Genomic DNA, 19,330 nt, shown 5'->3' with positions numbered 1-19,330 from the left:
AGGAAAACCAGAACATTCAGTGTCTGCAGCTCAATTCACCCTGTTCCCAGATGGCAAAATCTACATGGGAAACCAGTCACCACCAGAACGTTGCTCGGTAAACACTAAGGCTCAGCACTAAGGTATGACACCTCAAGTCATAAAAACCTGAAACAATGGTAATATAAATACCAAGATCAACCACTCTGGAATTTCCGGACAGTCCTGATCTCCAGCATTCTATTTATAATATTGTGAGTTGCTATTTTGCATAAATCATCCTCCCTGCCAGGGTAGCGGTATCTATGCTCTAATGTCTTCATTTTCAAGGGTCTATGTAGAGCACACCTTTCCAATAACATACATCAAAAATCAATATAATCTGTTAAGTCCTTCTACTATAATCACACTCTGGTTTTGAGAAAAATCCTTATCTGGTGGATTCATGAACCACACAGGCCCATCAGACTTGGAAAGGAGTTTCCTCTCGTTATGGCCACGTTAACAAACCAGGCCTAGGTTGACCTCATTGGTTTTACGACGAGTCTTTGACCTTCAGTTTCAGACACTGATGCTTTTTAACTTTAGTCCCAAACTCTGCACAGAAAACAATTTCAGAATAACCAGCGACTTGACTTTCCTCATGTGAGGAAGATGAGGGCATTAATCCAGGTTAGGGCTGGGAAGCAGGGTCCCAGGAGGGGACGAGCTACTGGGGAAAGGGAGGAGGTCAAGCTTTACTCAGCGGCTATGCTCTCATCTAGTTTATATACTGAAATTTGAAAAGGGTTCAGCTACTTTTTAAACGTTTGCAAACCACTGACCTGAATGGCCATTCTAAGGTCTGTAAGTATTTAATTCTATTTCTGATTTTTAAAATTGTTTTAGTCAACAAATATTTGGAAAGTGCCTTACTTTGTGACAAGTCTGTGGTAGGCATGGTGGTGACAACAGTGAACAGTACACTAATAAATAGACTCTGCCCTCAGACCTATTACTGTTTTGGCTTTGGTTTTGTTTGTTTTTTTTTAAGAAATTGAAGAGTGATATAAACTCTGTCCACAGCAGAGTTACCCTCTAAAATTCTATTTTATATTTTCCCAGGTGTTAAAATCACAAGATTCCTAAAACTGAGCTGGTACACGTTTCTACTATGGACACCGGTTCAAGTGTTTCTTCCCCTCTGCCCAATATTCAGAAGATACAGGCTGAATAATACAGACAAAACCAGTTGTAAGTTGAAAAATCAAACTGGATTTTATTAAAATATACATAAATAACCTTATTTTTCTTTATTTCATCAGTTTGGGGAAGTTAAGAGGAAATTAAGTGAGAGGTAATAGCACTGGTGTAGAGAAATGAAGGCCAAAAGGGAGTCAGTGAAACTGTATTCCAGCCCAGATCTGCCACCCAGCAGCCTGAGAAAGGCATTTAGTGTTGTGTCCTCGGCTGCATAATGAGGTGGTTGGAATATATGCTGTCTGGGGTCACCTGCAGCTCAAAAACTCTACTGTCCTAATTATTAGGAGCAAATGCTATAGTTATGTATTAACTACAGAGCAGGTGTTCACAATGAAAAGTAAATGACCACTGAACTCATAGGAATACTTTTAAGGAAGACAAGAACACAGAAGTTTTCTGCTTTAAAAAAAAATGCATTGATGTTATTGTTTTATTCACACTAACTAGAATATATACACAAAAAATGTGTATCATATGTGGCTTTCAAAAAATTCTATGTTCCATGAGAACTATGTAAACAGTGTAAAATGTTCCTACTGCATAACAAAAGAAAATCAGCATTCCCATGTAATATTAGGAAAATATTTAGATAATTTGAAGTTACAGTAAAACAAAGTAAAATATCACAGAACAGTCTTTTCATGAAATAGAGTTACAGCCTAAAAGCCAGTACAGTTCATACTTTCAAATACTTTGGTAGAAGTGAAATTAATACAAAGCAAAAAAACCAAAATCCAAAACAATTCTACTGTGGTTCTCATATTGACTGGAACTTTAGCAATGAGGCGACTGCACAGCTGCCTCAGATGACAAAAGGGAAAAACGTCTCGTTTGCTCCCCACTGCTGGTGGCGACGACGCTGGGAGAGCACTTCCCAAGATTTCTGTGGAGTGCGGAGCGTCTCACTTCCTTCCACAGCTCTGCTCTCAGCAACAGCCTGGAAGGCTTCTTAAAGACAGCAGTTCAGCCTGGAATAGAAGTGATCTTGGTTGCTTCCGCTAACAGATACAAATGACCCCGCATTAAAGCAGCTCAGAACTATAATTCACGTTTAAAGTAGAACATAAATTTTTAAAAACCTGTATTATTATCGTTTCCCAAGAAGTCCATAGAACATACTACATTAATTTAAAAAAAGGCAAGTTTAATAGCCCACTGACAATAGTTTTTTTAAGAAACAGGAACAACCGTCTGCATGCTACAAATATTTCTTCATTGATATCACATGTTACTTTGACAACTGTACAACTAAACTGATCTGAGGAGTTTTTAACTGCATCATTTTACTAATTTTTCTCATCTCTACAGTCCAAATGTGGTACTGATTTATTTCACTGCCTTTTTGTTCTGCATGTTTTCTTTCAAATGAAGCCCTACATCTGAGAATTACAGCAGAGTAACTGTCGGCGAATCCCATTTCCGTCACCCGTCTCAGGAGCAGACTGGGGTGTCCTCTGAGGATTTTCTCAGCAATTCAATTTATGCTGCAACTTTCTGTAAAGACAAGAATGTCTTTAAAAGAAGAAAAAGAATCCTCGGTCAGCTTTACAACTTATAGTAACAACACAATAACGCACTGTTGTTCCTTTCCGAAGTAAAGAACAAACACACTGTCAAGTGCCAAACAAACACTGCAAACTGCCTCTGAAGAACAGCCTGTGAGCCCAGGTCCTCAGACAGGCCTCCTGGAGGGATGAAAGGGCATCGGGAGTGTTTGGTGAGATAAACTAGCCTGATGACCTTCATAACAAAATGAGTATAGCAAATAAAAGACAAAATATAAAGTGAATTATCCGTTGGGTTAATCTGAGGCTTTTTAAAGAACAATCCTAAAAAAGGGTTAAAGGGCAGAAAAAAATTATTCAGCAAAATCGTCTATGCTTGAATGAACCAAGTATAGAAGGATTGTTAATATTTTAAATTAATTATTTTATAGTACCAGCGTAACATCGGGAACTAACTTCTTGCCTAAATTTTACAACCACGTGTAAGAAGTAAAACAATTACAGTGAACAAATCATGAACAAACCTTTCAGTGTGAAATGAAAGGTTCTTAATTTTTCATATCAGATGTATCAGAATCCCAGGACTACTATTGTTTGGACTTTGTTTTGCTTTGTTTTGTGCAGAGAGAATGTCAGGGGAACTTAAATCATTTCAAAATTCATTTGGAATAATAGCCAAGCACATAGTATACCAAGAACTTGCACTGCCAGATATTAAAAACTTTCACCGATTCTAAGACAGCATCCACTGTAAGATGCAATATTGTTTTATGTACCATGCAAAGAAAAGATGTCCAGGGTATGGAATCTAAAAGGAGACAGAGACCCTCACAAAAAGTGGGGATACCAGATGGCAACAGCCTCAATGAGGGGTTAAAAACAATAATAATAACAACGCTTCCTCCAGAAGAGAAGGCAAGGAAGCCTGCATACCACTTCCTTGACAACAGGAAGAAGGGGAAATAATTCCTTGATATTTGCACTGGTACCTCCACCCCAACCTGCCTACAAATTCTGTGCTCTGAGTTCATACTACCAGCAAAGGCCAAGAAAATCTCAAGCAGAGAAATTAGCTTCAACAGACTCAGACTGGTAGTGCCCCCAAGTGACTAGCAGAAGAAAACTCAAACCCTCTCAGGGAGAACTCAGCTTCCATTAAGGCAACAGCTGATTTTTAAGATGCATTCCATATTTAAAGATGCTAAAATGTGGAAAATACGTAATATGAAATCAGATAAATCAGTTATTTCTCTGGTAGGCAGATAAATAACTCAATAGAGGAGATGTCAGAAAGCCAAGAAAACAAACATTGGGCATATGATAAAAAAAAGGTCAAACAATAGCACATGATAAAACCATCAAGCCAACGACAAAAGGGTACACTGTTCAATATACGGCACAGGCAAAAAAGATGAACTATTTAAGAAAAAAGTTAAATCCCTCTCTATACCATATCCTTCTAACCTATAAAGTTAGATGAAAAAACAAAACCATATAAGAACTAAAAGAGAATAAATATAATTATCTAAATAATAATTAATCTTCAAAGACTGGCCTACATACTTTTAAAACATGCTCCCCAACCCACCCCTCAAAAATCCAAAGCATAGGGCTTCCCTGGTGGTGCAGTGGTTGAGAATCTGCCTGCCGATGCAGGGGGCACGGGTTCGAGCCCTGGTCTGGGAAGATCCCACATGCCGCGGAGCAACTGGGCCCGTGAGCCACAACTACTGAGCCTGCGCGTCTGGAGCCTGTGCTCCGCAACAAGAGAGGCCTCGATAGTGAGAGGCCCGCGCACCGCGATGAAGAGTGGCCCCTGCTTGCCGCAACTGGAGAGAGCCCTCGCGCAGAAACGAAGACCCAACACAGCCAAAAATAAATAAATAAATAAATTAATTTTTTAAAAAATCCAAAGCATAAAAATAAAAGGCAAATGTCAAACTGGAAAAAAAATTTGCAATGACCAAAGGTTAATACCCTTAACTGTCATAATTATATATCAACCAGAAAAAGAAATACCCCACCCCACACCGCCAGAAAAATGCACAAAGGTCAAAAACTGGCAACTGACAAAAGAAGAAATGGCCAATTAAATACATTAAACATGCTCAATTTCACTAGTAATAGAAATGCAAAATAAAACAATGATATAATAATTTCTAGCTATCAAATTAGCAAAACTTTAAAAAAAAAACAGTAATACCCAGTGTGGGCAAAAGGGTGCAGCACTTATATGGATGGCACATATATGGATGGCCGCTATGAAACTTCAGCAACCTTCCTGAAATGCAACTTTACAACAAATACAGATCAAAAGCCTTCTAAAAATGTGACTGTCCTTAGATCTAACAATGCTACGTCTAGGAATTTATGCCAAGCAAACAGTCAGAGATGTGCAGAAAGTATGTACAACTACATGTCAGAATTATTTATAACAGTGAAAAGTTGGAAAATCACCTAAATGAGCAACAGTGGTAGATAAATTAAGGATTTTAATAAATAGGACTATAAAATGAAATATAATGTAACTATTAAATATCCATGTATCTCTGAAGCACTGTTCAGACTAGTAAAAGATTAGATAACCTATATGGCCATCAGTAAGGGATGGTTAAACAAATTACGGTGTAACAGTCAATGGAATACTACACAATCACTGAAAAGAATAAGGCGGCTCTTTTGTTCTGATATATATTCTTTCTGCCTGAGATGACCTTCCTCCCCCAGATATCCACCTGGCTCACTTGCTCAAATGACATTCTATCAGTGAGGATGTCCCTTGCCATTTTATATACAACAACAACTTGTTCCCATCCCCAATGCACTCCCTCTCGCCCTTTTCCTGCTGCTGTTTTTAACCATCCGGCACACTTCCATTGTTTATTTACGGTCTGCCCTCCCCCAGAGGAAAGAGGATCCTTGAAGGCAGAGACTGTTTGGTCCACTGCTGTGAATCCCGGGGCCTAGACACTAGTACCTGGCACTTAGTAAGGTGCGCAGCAAATGATGCATGGATGATGGGTGGATGGATGGATGGGTGGATGGATATGGGAAAATCTCAAAGATACAGACATGAGAAGCCTGTCTTATTTTGCCAGTATTTGTCTTTTAAAAAGGAAAAAATCATGTATGTGTTAGCAGATATCTGGAAGGATACACAAAACTTGGAATGCTGGTTGCCTCCGGGCAGGGACACTGGGAAAAATGTGTAAGAGGGAGAGCTTTCTCTTCTGTCACTTCTAAAAGGTGAACCCGGGACCTAGTGTTCCAGTGGATAAGACTGGTGTTCCAGTGGGTAAGACTCCACGCTCCCAATGCAGGGGGCACAGGTTCGATCCCTGGTGGGGGAACTAGATCCCGCCTGCATACCGCAACTAAGAGTCCGCATGCCGCAACTAAGACTCAGCGCAGCCTAAATAAATAAATATATATTTTTTTTTTTAAAAAGGAAGAGTCTCTTCCTAAAATATAAATAAAAGCTGAACCAACTGTATGTATAAGCCACTCAGAAAAACAAATAAAAATGGTAAATACACACACACCCATGTTGTAGGCTGAGGTGGAAAAACTATACAATATACTCACAAGTGGAAAAAAACAGGCTACAAAATAGCAAATAATATAAAATACACCGATGAGGTGGATGGACCTAGAGACTGTCATACAGAGTGAAGTAAGTCAGAAAGAGAAAAACAAATACCGTATGCTAACACATATATATGGAATCTAAAAAAAGAAAAATGGTTCTGAAGAACCTAGGGGCAGGACAGGAATAGAGAATGGACTTGAAGACACGGGTGGGGGAAGGGTAAGCTGGGACGAAGTGAGAGAGTGGCGTGGACATATATACACTACCAAATGTAAGACAGATAGCTAGTAGGAAGCAGCCACATAGCACAGGGAGATCAGCTCGGTGCTTTGTGACCACCTAGAGGGGTGGGATAGGGAGGGTGGGAGGGAGGGAGATGCAAGAGGGAAGGAGATATGGGGATATATGTATATGTATAGCTGATTCACTTTGTTGTAAAGCGGAAACTAACACACCTTTGTAAAGCAATTATACTCCAATAAAGATGTTAAAAAATATATATATGAAATACACCAAGACTTAGAAAAAGCTTAGAAGGATTAACTTCTAAGACTTTTAGTTAGCAAGATTACAGGTGATTTCTGCTGCTTCTTTTCTACATTCTTCTAAAGTTTCTGTATGAGGCACTAGCGTTTTATAATTTTTTAATGGTTTCTGAAGCACACAGAGCACCTGTTGAGCAGAGGGTCGCAGCACCCAGATTCCCATGGCACAGGGACTCCCTCCCAGCGCTGCCTCAGTGATCCTCACTTTGCGTCTCCCATCCCAACCTCTGGGTCACCCACTGGGAAACTCCTCACTCCTGTGATTCTCCGACCTCATCCTGCACTGACCTCTCGCTTTTTTCAGTCTCTATCACCTCCCTTAGCTCCCTTGTCTTTCTCCTCCTGTCTTAGACACCTGGCAAAACCCTAATCCAAGTAAACCCAATTATCTCTTACTGTGCACCTCAACCAAGTAGCAGCACATGGCCAGAGAAAAGTCAGGCGATCGCGCTAACTGTACTCACTTCAAATGTGTGACCAAAATATCGAATGGGCACTCAAGCCTGCAGCACAACCCTACCACACTTTGCTGGCAAATCCCTTCCCCACACTCTGAGGTGAGTGTTCTGCTCTCCTCTCTCCTCACGTCTCCCACAGCCCTTGACCGTGACCTTGCTCTCACACACTTAGGACAGGAGGCCAAAGAACCCCGGTCTACCCACCACCACCGTTACCCACTACCCATACTGCGCCCTCACTCTCGGCCTTCCTCCGGTCCCATGGAAGAGGCAGCCCTGCTCTTTATCTAAGACAAAGCCCTTCGATTTGCCCTGGCCCTATCCTCCAATAATATCCCCTTTAGCTCTTGCATTATCAACTTCTCCCTCAATACTGGATCACTGTCGTTAGCAAACAAACGCACCTTAATATCATAAAATGTCCCTCTTATTTCTGTTAACCTTCGCAGCAAAACTCATTCCTCTGATCCCTTACCTCTCCTCAGCCCACTGAACCTCTGCCATGATATTAAAACAGCTTTGCTCAAGGTCACCAATGATGTCCTATGTCCTCTTCAAGCCAGTGGCCAATTCTTGGTCCTCCTCTTACTTGACCTCTCAGTGGCATTTCACATGGCTGACTGCTCTCTCCTTGAAACAAACTCTCAGCTTCCCTGAGACCACAAGCCCCTGGATTTTCTTTCACTTCACAGACTTCTCTCTTCTCCACTGACACACTCCTAAGTGACCTCATCCAGTTTCTGGTTTCAGATGGCAAGTATGTGCGGATGATTCTTAGGTTATTATTATCTTCAGACTAACATCATCAACTACCAACTCTCCATCCCCACAACCCCCAAAACCCTGCTGCCCCCACAGCCTTCCCAGGAAAAGGTACCAGCAACCACTCAGTTGCTCACATCAAAATTCTAAGGGCCATCCTTAACTCTTCTTTCCCGCACTCCCCACAGTGAACTCATCTGTAAGTCCTGGACATCGCTATCCCCGCACTAGACCTGAGTTCAATCATCTGTCACCATCCCTATCACTACAACCCTAGTCGGAGTCACCACCAGACTCTTAACTGTTGTCCCTCCACCCGGCACCCAAAGCAATCTTTCTAAAGTATAAACCAAATTATGTCACTCCTCTTCTTAAAAACGCCCCATGTTTCCATTACGCTTAGAATAAAACGTAAACGTCCTACCAGATCCCTCGTAGTCAGGCCCACCTCCCTCTCTCCTCTTCTCCCCTCTGGCTACACGGGTCTGCTCTCTGTCCCTCAAACACAGCACATCGGCTCCCATCTCATCTTCTTTCTGCCTGCATTCTTCTCCCGTATCTCCAGGTGTCCACCTCCTACTCATCATTCAAATTTCAATTCACATATCATCAGCTTGGCAAGGCCTTCCCTGGAAGCACCCCCAGTCACTCTCAATCTCTTCCTATTTTATCTTTTCCACAGAACCTACCAATAACTGACATTTACTTGTGAATTAGAGTACAGGCTTACTGTAATCTCCTCCCAGCAGAAGGCAATTTCCTTAAAGGTGAGAATGCAACCTCATTTACCACTTATCCCCAAAATGAAAACTGGCGTCTGGCACATAGTCGGTGCTGAATAAATATCTGTCAACCAACTGAATGACTATTTCATAATTGAAAATCTGGACTGAGGTAACTCTTAATATTACGTTTAGTTTATTTTAATATTATAATATCAGAAATGCTGAGAACTGATAAAACTGTATCAAAAGTCTGATTACAAAATGGCCTTTTATACCTCTTACCTACTCTGTTAAGGTTTTCTAATACACATTAGGAAATGACCTAAATGTCCATGAACAGGAAGCTGGCTAAATATGACGGGGCATAGCCATACAATGGATTCCTATGTAGCCATTAAAGAGAATGAAAAAGATCTACACAAGTTACTATGCAAGCTGTATGGCTGATCGACAACATCAAGTTGCAGAACAATATAGTCAATGAGATCCCTTTGTTTTGACATGAACACATATTTGATTGCACATGCACAGGAAAATTTCTCTAAGAAAATCCTACTAAAAGTGGTTACCTCTCCAAAATAAGAAGGTGAAGACTGAACTTATCATTTATGATTAAAAAACCAAAAAGTGCCAGGAACCACTTTCGATTTCAGCAATCTAGAGCTCACCACTTTGCATTTCACTCTATCAAAGGCTATAAAAGTTCTAACTTTTTAAAAAACACATTACCTATTTTTTAAAGTGATGTATAATCTAGTGAGGAAAAACTGGCGTCAGTTGTCTCAGGAGAACAGTCAGGTTACAGAGTGTGGCCAACTAGCAGGTTGGTTTGTGCATTATAGGTCTAACCCTCTTCTCTATTCCTTCCCTCGATAACGACTGGGAATGCTTAAAATAAAACCTTTACAATCTTTCAAGCAGTTTGGGGTTGAGGGGGGGACATGGGACATGTGACACAGGCTTAGTCAACAGGCGTGAGTAAATTTTTGGAGATGCCTCTGTTTTCCTAATTAAGATAGATAGATATAACCAATACTACCCTTTCTCAGCTTCTTCATGCCCCGAACAGAGATGTGATATCTAGAACTACGGGAGCTATCTAATAACTATGAGGCAACAAGAGCCAACAGGCAGGTGAAAAGATGCAAACGATCTAGTGACATCATTCAATAGATGAACCCTTCCTGTTATGTAAGAAAAGTAAACCTCTATTTTTTTAAGGTATTGTGAGTTCAGCTCCTTAATGTCTCTATTCTGAATTTAAAAAAAAAGAAAGAAAGAAAGAAAAACACTCAGAGGAAACAGAAAAAAGAAAAAATTATAGTCAACATCAACTCCATAAAAGAGGCTTCAGAATGAAACATTCAGAATTTATACACACAATAAAGATAAACTCACACAGTGAAGCTGAAGTCCAATCAATGCTGGGGCTGTTCTGGACTAATGCTCATTGTTCGATAAATTTCTTTAAGTAATAACAAGGCGGTATCTTCAGATTCCCTATTAAAAAGAAAAGCACATTTACTTAAGAGATAATTAGAAATTAACCTCTAGGACTTCCCTGGTGGCACAGTGGTTAAGAATCCGCCTGCCAATTCAGGGGACACGGGTTCGAGCCCTGGTCCGGGAAGATCCCACATGCTGCGGAGCAACCCAGCCCGTGCACCACAACTACTGAGCCTGCGCTCTAGAGCCCACGAGCCACAACTACTGGGCCCGCGTGCCACAATTACTGAAGCCCACGTGCCTACAGCCTGTGCTCCGCAACAAGAGAAGTCACCGCAGTGAGAAGCCCACGCACCCCAACGAAGGGTAGCCCCTGCTCTCCGCAACTAGAGAAAGCTGGCACGCAGCAATGAAGACGCAGCCAAAAATAAATAAATAAATAATTTTTTAAAAAAAAGAAAGAAATTAACCTCTATGCATAAAGATGGAGAATGCAGTTTTGGTTCTATTCAATTCTACTTAAGAAGGGCAAATGAAAATCAAGTAGTATAATCTCAGAGCTGTCCTTAAAAACTGGACGAATACCAATCAGCTCCAAAATAGCCGTGCTGCAGTTCTCCTTGGTGACGGAGGATACACAAAAGGATGGCTTTCAAAGTCCCTACCATTCCCATTCTGTGAAAGGCATCCCTGCAAAAACGGTGTGCAAGTACCAAAGGCCTTTGGTCAAAGGCAGATGACATGCTGCCATCTTGTGGATAACTAAACTAAAGGGGGAAAATACTGATTTTGAATATATGGGCATTCAAATTGCAAATGGTAAATCAGCCAAGAACCTCACTAAAACTGCTGTATGTGCTGCAAAGTAAAGGCCACATGAATGTTATCAAAGATGAAAATACTTACCAATAGCATAAGTGACTCTGAAGAGCGAAAAGATATTCATTAAAACTCTCTATTGGCTTCTCTTGAAGAACGTAGTCAATTCGGCGGCCTCCGTTTAACATTCCAACCTTTCCTAAGTAGTCCTCATCCTTGGAAAAATCTGGACTTTCAACAGTCTTTTCTGCTAGAATTTAAATCATTTCAATATCAAAGTCAATCACTTAATCATTATTCTTTGACTTTAGCTGACCTCTGGGCTCAAGAGAATATTGCTTGACACACGTAGCAACCTGGGGAACTACCAGGCTCACTTCCCATTCCTCCAAAGAGCCAGGGGAAGAGGGGCTGGTTCCCCGAGAGAGAGGAGAAAGAGCCAACGAGCCGACAGAAGTTTTGAAGAAAAGGGGTGAGAGAGCATTGTAGAAAGAAAGGAAATAGAATTAGAATCTGAAAGAATCAAAAACATCACGGCACAATGACCTGACATTACGTGTACAGTCTACAACGACACAGTACAGTCAGACACAGAACCAGGAGAACATTTCTCACAGGGGGTCATTCAGAGGCCTGAATACTAACTTAGTTCTCAACTCTGACATTCCACTCTGGCCTTATGAATCTCAACAAAATTTTAAGCCTGCAGAGTAAAAAGTTCAGCAACTATGAGCCCAAAACCTAGTAAAAAGAAAAAGGATGACATGCATTTTGAAGTACAGTTTATCCTAACTGATCTTCCTCTCTAGGAAGAGCCTCTACATTTCAACAGAAAAGACCACAATGGAAACCCATCATCAAATAATTTATGTGTGCTATGTTCACAAATAATATTTGTACTGGAAAATGCCTCAAATGTCAAATTTACCTTCAACTACTTGCTTTTCTTCTTCTTCTTTGATTTGATTGGCTACCTTCTCCAATTCTTCTTGCAGCTGAGTTGAAGAGGTATGAGCACGGGCAAACTCATTTAATGTCTGCCAAGCACTTTTCAGAGAGCTAATGAAACCCTGCTTCAAATCAGATCCCATACGAGAGAGACTTTCTTTCAACTCTAAAGAGATTAAGATGACATATCCAGTTATTAGTTACGGGGTTAAATTCTGCACCACAAAAATCAAAACAAAAGTTATACTATTCTCAGACAGGATAAGACCTCTTACTCTTCTCTTAAATGTCAAATACATGGAGTTGCTCAGCCAAGAACTTCCAACGTGTTAAAATGTTTTGAGGAGTCTTATTCTGTCATTTTTTTTTAACAACTAAACTTGATCCAGCCTAAACCTATACATTTCCTCTCTCCAAAAAAAAAGGAGTTCAAATACCATAAAAATGTAATAAGCACATTTATGTGCTTTTTTTTGACTGTAAGTTAAAAACTGGGCCCACAAGATTAAAAAGATGATTGTTTTTCTAATACATATTGGTGAAATGGTTTTGGGAATCTGAGATTCTGATATAACCACAATTTAAACTTCTAATTTAAAAATGAAGAAACTCCTGCCCCTTCACCTTTTCTGCTTTTGTCTAATAAAAAATATATGAATTCATAGTCTTAGCGTTATCAAATTTCTCATTTAACTTCAAAACAGTTAATTGTGTTTATAAAGCATGGTGCAATGTTAGAAAAAAAAGGAAGATATTTTAAATAAGAGGGCATGATCACTGTTCCTTCTTTGAAACCTATGGATAAGAAGTACTATACACCATTAGAAGGCATAGAAGAAACCTAGACCCTACTTGGAATTATTATCAGTCCATTTTGTTTAATGAATTTTTTTAATAGGAAAAGTTTGTTTAGTTAGCAAGGAAAAAACAGCTCGCTTGACTTATTGTCAAATTTTTATTTCTTGATGGTTTGGTCATTAGTTCAAAAGTTACTTTGCTTCCCAATTCCAAAAACTATAACCAAATTCTATCAAAATCTATGTACCTCATCACTGTATTACCAACTTTCTCCATTCCTTATTATGTCAACAATTAGAATGTTATCAAGGAGAAATCATTAAGCAGAAGGAACTCATTCATAACTTTACAGCTCCTGCAAATAATTAGTAAACATGTTCTGAACAATGTAGGCATTTAAATAAATAAGAACTTAGTGTTAAAATTTTCATAACTCATTACAAATGACAGGAAGGACACAATTCATTACAAATGACAGATTACAAAATGACAGGAAGGAAACAAGTTTTTATAGTATTTGCTTTTTACCTAAATGAAGTCTTTTTCTGCCTTTGTGATGTGGAATGAGAACTGCTTTTAGGTCCAAATCTGGTACAATCATAGGTTCTAATCTATATGCCACTGGATCAAGCTATAAATAGAAGAATTAGAAATCTATGAAAAGCTGTTTTGAGTTATACATCTTAGTTGAGTGAGAAAACAGGTATCTGGCAAACCAGAGATTTTAATTTTCTTTTCACACCTTATTCAAATACTGGTAATTATAAGAAGACTTTCAAGTTTGCGGGTAAAATTACGTGGCAAGCAAAGCAAGAAAATTATTTCCTTGAACAAAGACTTTTTGGTAGAAAAGTTTATCGGAAAGTATCAGACTGTATTTTTTAGGTCAGAGAGCTGAGTTGTACAAAATCAAAATCAGTATTAATTCCTAAGAAATAAGAATCTGAGAATCTATTAGGATAAAGAGACTGGTGCTTCGTCTTCTTCAAAATAGAAGTAAATGCAGTTCACTCACTGGATGATAAATATTGAAGAACCCTTTGCAGGTAGGAAGCTTGTAGTTCTCATCTATACTATCCACTCCTCGAATAGTGAGAAACATACCAATTGGAGATCCCAAGGCAAAGAAAATCTCTGGTTCAAAGTCTAAGGAGTTGTAAACAACAGAAACCTAGAAAGGATAAGAAAACAATGAAAGATGGTCATTCCAATGTCAAGTAATGCAAAATTCAAAAGTTCAAACTGGAACTGCACTCAATTAAAAGCTCCCAATAGAGACGATGCCCCTCAGGTGTGGCTTACAGTGCTGATAATCAGTCACGGCCAGCTGCTGTTAGCTGAAAAGGACCAAAAAATTTCCTTTTGAAATCTTTACATACTAATACATCCTCTGACTATACTTCTACTTACTGTATAAAGAAGTAAGAAGTAAATAAAAAGCATAAAATATATAGTGTACAGAAGTATTATATTTATTTTAGTTATAAATGTGGTCAAAACTACAGACTCTAGAATCAAACTGCCTGAGTTTGAATCCTGACTCCACTCCTCACTGTGAGACTGACCTTGGGCAAGTTTCTTAACCTCTCTTGCCTCCACCTCAGTTTCCTCATCTATAAAATGGGGATCATAACAATGCCAAACTCATAATGTGGTTGAAAAATAAATAACCTAATCCACATAAAGTGCTTAGCATATTTTAAGCATCCAAAGACTGTTAACTTCTATTATAACTACCATCCTCATTCATTAGGCATGTTTCTTTCCATTAGAAATGTGAGGGTAAGCTGGGACAAAGTGAAAGAGTGTCATGGACATATATACACTACCAAACGTAAAATAGATAGCTAGTGGGAAGCAGCCGCATAGCACAGGGAGATCAGCTCGGTGCTTTGTGACCACCTCGAGGGGTGGGATAGGGAGGGTGGGAGGGAGGGAGACGCAAGAGGGAAGAGATATGGGGATATATGTATATGTATAACTGATTCACTTTGTTATAAAGCAGAAACTAACACACCATTGTAAAGCAATTATACTCCAATAAAGATGTTAAAAAAAAAAAAAAAAAAAGAAATGTGATTTATCCCAAAAAAGCTCTTGTTTGGAGGAAACCTCTCAGTTCACTGAGAACTGCCTAGAGTAAGAGAAAGCACCCACATTCGGACAGCACTCTATAATTTACAAAGCTCTTTTGTCTGTTGCTCAGTGACAGAATATGAGTCTTCATCAGTTTAGTATCCTGAGAATGAAGAACAAAGAATGGCATAATCCAAGTGCATGACAGAGGTCCACTGAGAGCGAAGGGCATGGCAGGAACCCTCGTGCCCGCTTATGAGACGAAGACAGTGAAGCCCAAATAGGTGATGTCACTTACCCAGGAGCACACAGTGAGTGGCAGAATGAGAATTTCTCACTCCAAAACCAATGCTCTTTCTACTAACTAGGCTGCCCTTCTAACAAAGTCTAGACTTCACATCCCTTTCTTTGCCCTTATATTTGCAAATTCAATAGTTTCTGCTACTGATGAGGGCCAAAAAATACTCTCAAGATTATGTATCTTCCCCCAGTTCCAGAAAAAAAAAAAAAAGAAAAAACAAAGTTAAAAAAAATTATAAACTGGAAAAAATATTTACATCAAGGGGTCAATATCCTTAATATATAAATTCTTAACTATCAGTAAGAGAAAAGCAACCCAAAAGAAAAATAGGCAAACCAGCATCTCACACACACACAAAAAAGCCTAAAAGACAGGTGATAAAACATGTAACCTCTCTAGTGCTCAAAGAAATACAGTGAGATACAGTTATCAAAGATATAAATGAAATACTAAAAAAAAAAATTAAAATCTATTTTCATGTAAAAAATTATTTCTTTAGAAGAAGTTACACAAGTAAGAATACTACATATTTTTAAAGGAGAATGATAATATCAGTACTAGTGAGGGAGAGGAGAGAGAGGCAATCTTATAAACTGCCAGTCGGAGTACACACTGGCACAACCTTTCCAGGGGCAAGTGGCAATAACTATTAACATTCTCATGTGCACGTCCTTTGGCCCAGCTATAAATACTTCCAGTTATTTAACTGAAAGAAAGAATAAAAAATGTACACAGAAAATTGGTTTAAAACTGTTTATCACTGGATTGCTTAATAGAATGAAAAATTGCCTACATGTCCAATATTATGGGTTGAATGTGTTCCCTCCAAAAGAGAAATGTACCAGTACCTCAGACCTTACTTGGAAATAGGGTCTTTACAGCATTACAGTGGGCCCTAAATCCAATATGACTGGTGTTATTATAAAAAGGAGAAATTTGGACACAGAGACAGGCATGCACAGGAAAGATGATGTGAAGGCAAAGGGAGTCTGCCACGTGAAGATGGAGGATTGGAGCGATGCACACAGAAGCTAAAGGACGCTAACGACTGCCGGCAAACCAAGAGAAGCTAGAAAGAGGCAAGGAAGGACGCCTCTATAGGTTTCAGAGGGAGAACACCCTGCTGACAACTCAGTCGTGAAACTGTGAGACAATAAGTTTCTGGTGCTTAAGACCACCCAGTTTGTGATACTTTGTTAATGCAGCCTATTATAAAATAGGCTTTGTATTAGATGATTTTGCCCAACTATAGACTAATGTTAAGTGTTCTGAGCACATTTAAGGTAGGTGAGGTTAAGCTATGACGTTGGGTAGGTTAGGTATATTAAATGCATTTTTCACTTTGGATATTTTCAATTTACCATAGGTTTATCAGGACATAACCCCATCGTAAGTCAAGGAAGATATGTATGATGTTCTAGTATTTACCATTTTTGTTAAAATATATATGTAAATATATGCTCAAATAAAAGTCTAGAAGGCCTTGTTCAAACTGCTAATGGTGATTAGTCCTGGTTAAAAGATTTTTTTTTTCCCTCTTCTTTTGCTTAAATCAGTATTTCTTGGCTTTCTGGCAATGACTGATGCACACTGTGGATTACCACAACAACACTTTGGGTAATAAAGGAGATGGCATGTGACCTGCGCTGGGTCAATCAAACCATGCCCCATTCCCCAGCCAATAAGAATTGGTCCAGGATGGACTTGAGACTCAAACGAGGTCAAATAAAATCCCTCCTTAAAAGTTTCCTGGGCTTCCCTGGTGGTGCAGTGGTTAAGAATCTGCCTGCCAATGCAGGGGACACGGGTTCGAGCCCTGGCCCGGGAAGATCCCACATGCCGTGGAGCGACTAAGCCTGTGCGCCACAACTATTGAGTTTGTGCTCGAGGGCCCGTGTGCCTAGAGCCCATGCTCCGCAACAACAGAAGCCACCACAATGAGAAACCTGCACACTGCAACGAAGAGTAGCTACTGCTCGCCACAACTAGAGAAAACCCACGCACAGCAACGAAGACCCAACGCAGCCTAAATAAATAAATAAATAGATGGATAGATAAATAAATAAAATGCAAATTTTATGAATGAGTTAGGCTTAAAAGCTTGAACAGGCTATAGCAAACATCCAATAACATTTCCTGCCTTCTTTAAATCAGTCATGAACTCACTTAAGAGAATGGAACCATATAAACAACTATAAACATACTGAAAGTAATACTGTCTAAAAAGATTTTAATACTTTTAAACCGTTGAGAAACAATATATCATTAAATGCAGCATCATCAACTACTTGGTAGGTTTTTACAGGAATATTTCCCCCAGGGAAGAATTATGAGTAATAAAAAACATAAGTTGAGGGAATGCAGCAAGCATCTCTCACAGAAGTTTAAGTATATTCTGAAAATAATTTTCTAACTAACACCACTTCCGTTGCTAGTGGCTGAGATACTAATGCTATAAAATTATGAGGGGTGAAAAAAACTGAATAAGGACAATTTCAAAAGCGAGGTGATATGTTCAGTACACATTCAGTCCCTCATTTCGAACATTATGAAAGAAGCATACAATTTTTATTAAGAGAAATTCAGGTTTCTCCCCCCCACCAAAAAAAACTGTTGAATAAATATTTAAAGAATCTAAAGCTAACACAAATAATACAGATATGTGATTCCAACATAAAATACATGGCCCAAGTCAATATGTTAACTTACCTGTCCAGTGCCAACTTCAAAAGACTCATAATCAACGTGCACAGAAGAAACGCAAACTCCGAGTGGGAGTTTCCTCTTGGACTCATTAGATTCTGAGGGAGGAGAAGCCATTTCTTTAGCTTTCTGAGCACTTTCCTCTTGTCCTTTTGTCGAAGCAGCCATCACTGCCTTCTTTTCTGATGCTTTTTTCTGTTCCTGTGAAATACCAAGTTTTCATAATAGAACTGAGGGAAAAAAGTTATCAGCATCACTATGAAATATCTATATCAATATTAAGGAATGATTAGTAATTTCTTAGGCATAATAATGGTATTGTGATTATTAAGGAAATGTCCTTTTAGACATACATACTAAATATTTAAGGAAAAAAATACCATGATGTCTATAATCTACTTTAAAATTCTTAAGAAAAAGAAAATTAAGAACAAAAGCAAAATGTGGCAAAGCAGCTACAGTCAAATCTAAATATTAGCTATTAGTATACTCTTTGCTCTCCACTTTTCTATATAATTTAAAATTTTACTAAAGTTTTTAAAAATGCCAACCTTCTTCCTTTGTGATCTCAACTTTAGCCAGATAATTTAGAAGTACTTTATATAACTGTAAAATATATACTTCCTATAAAGATGTGTAACTTAAGAGAAATTTATTCATTCAACATCTTTACACCATTATGTCTACACGGAGCCACTGACAAATTTTCCTCAAAAGCATTCTGGGAAGAACAGAGAAACACATTGTGGTACATTCATACAATGGAATAACTATTTAGAAATAAAAAGGAGTAAACAGCAAATAAAACAATTATATGAATTTCAAAAACACTATTTTGAGTAAAAGAAGCTAGATACAAAAGAGCGTACAGTGTTGGTTCCATTTATATAAACTTCTAGAACAGGCAAAACTATCCTATAGTGATCAAATTCAGAATAGTAGTTGTATGGGAGGGGGAGTGGACCAGAAAGAAGCATGAGAGAACAATCTGAGTGACAGAAATGTTCTAGTTCTTGTTTTAGCTGGTGATTACACAGGTGCAAAAATTGTCAAAACTTACTGTAGTGAATACTCAAGATCTATGCATTTCATAAATAAGTAAAGAAAATCTTTGGGAGCGTCTACAGAACAGGTGTACCTCTGTAGTAATGAAATAAAATCTGCTCGTGTGGGTTTGTGATCACACCCTGATACAGCAGCAACAATGTCAGGGGAATGTGAACAACCATCATGGTGGATTCACTGGCCCTCATTCCCCAAGCTGTGAATGACTGTATTAAGTCTCTGTTTAAGTAGCTATTGACAGGAAATTCCCTGGTGGTCCAGTGGTTAAGGCTCGGCGCTTTCACTGCCGTGGTCCTGAGTTCAATCCCTGGTTGGGGAACTAAGATCCCACAAGCCTCATGGCGCAGCCAAAAATTAAATAATTAATTT

At 38.9% G+C, this 19,330-nt stretch overlaps 1 protein-coding gene across 2 annotated transcripts in view; it reads right to left on the bottom strand.

Moving 5' to 3' along the window:
• Positions 1-1,244: 1,244 nt before the first annotated feature.
• The window catches only part of SEC23IP (SEC23 interacting protein), a 46,293-nt gene continuing 28,207 nt past the window's right edge, over positions 1,245-19,330 (bottom strand). The window contains exons 13-19 of one of the 2 annotated variants that reach the window (XM_007116822.4): positions 17,903-18,097; positions 13,832-13,987; positions 13,345-13,447; positions 11,999-12,184; positions 11,158-11,317; positions 10,204-10,305; positions 1,245-2,715 (exon numbers count right to left, since the gene is read on the bottom strand). In XM_007116822.4, coding sequence (XP_007116884.2) covers positions 10,224-10,305; positions 11,158-11,317; positions 11,999-12,184; positions 13,345-13,447; positions 13,832-13,987; positions 17,903-18,097 — 882 coding nt within the window. In that variant the 3' untranslated portion in view covers positions 1,245-2,715; positions 10,204-10,223. Of the gene's footprint in view, positions 2,716-10,203; positions 10,306-11,157; positions 11,321-11,998; positions 12,185-13,344; positions 13,448-13,831; positions 13,988-17,902; positions 18,098-19,330 lie in introns of both variants that reach the window. The other variant, XM_007116821.4, reaches the window with a different exon arrangement.

The sequence above is a fragment of the Physeter macrocephalus genome, chromosome 20, assembly GCF_002837175.3.
Source record: "Physeter macrocephalus isolate SW-GA chromosome 20, ASM283717v5, whole genome shotgun sequence".
NCBI lineage: Eukaryota > Metazoa > Chordata > Mammalia > Artiodactyla > Physeteridae > Physeter > Physeter macrocephalus.
The sequence above is the reverse complement of the archived record's forward strand: the minus strand, read 5'-3'. Positions and strand labels throughout refer to the sequence as shown.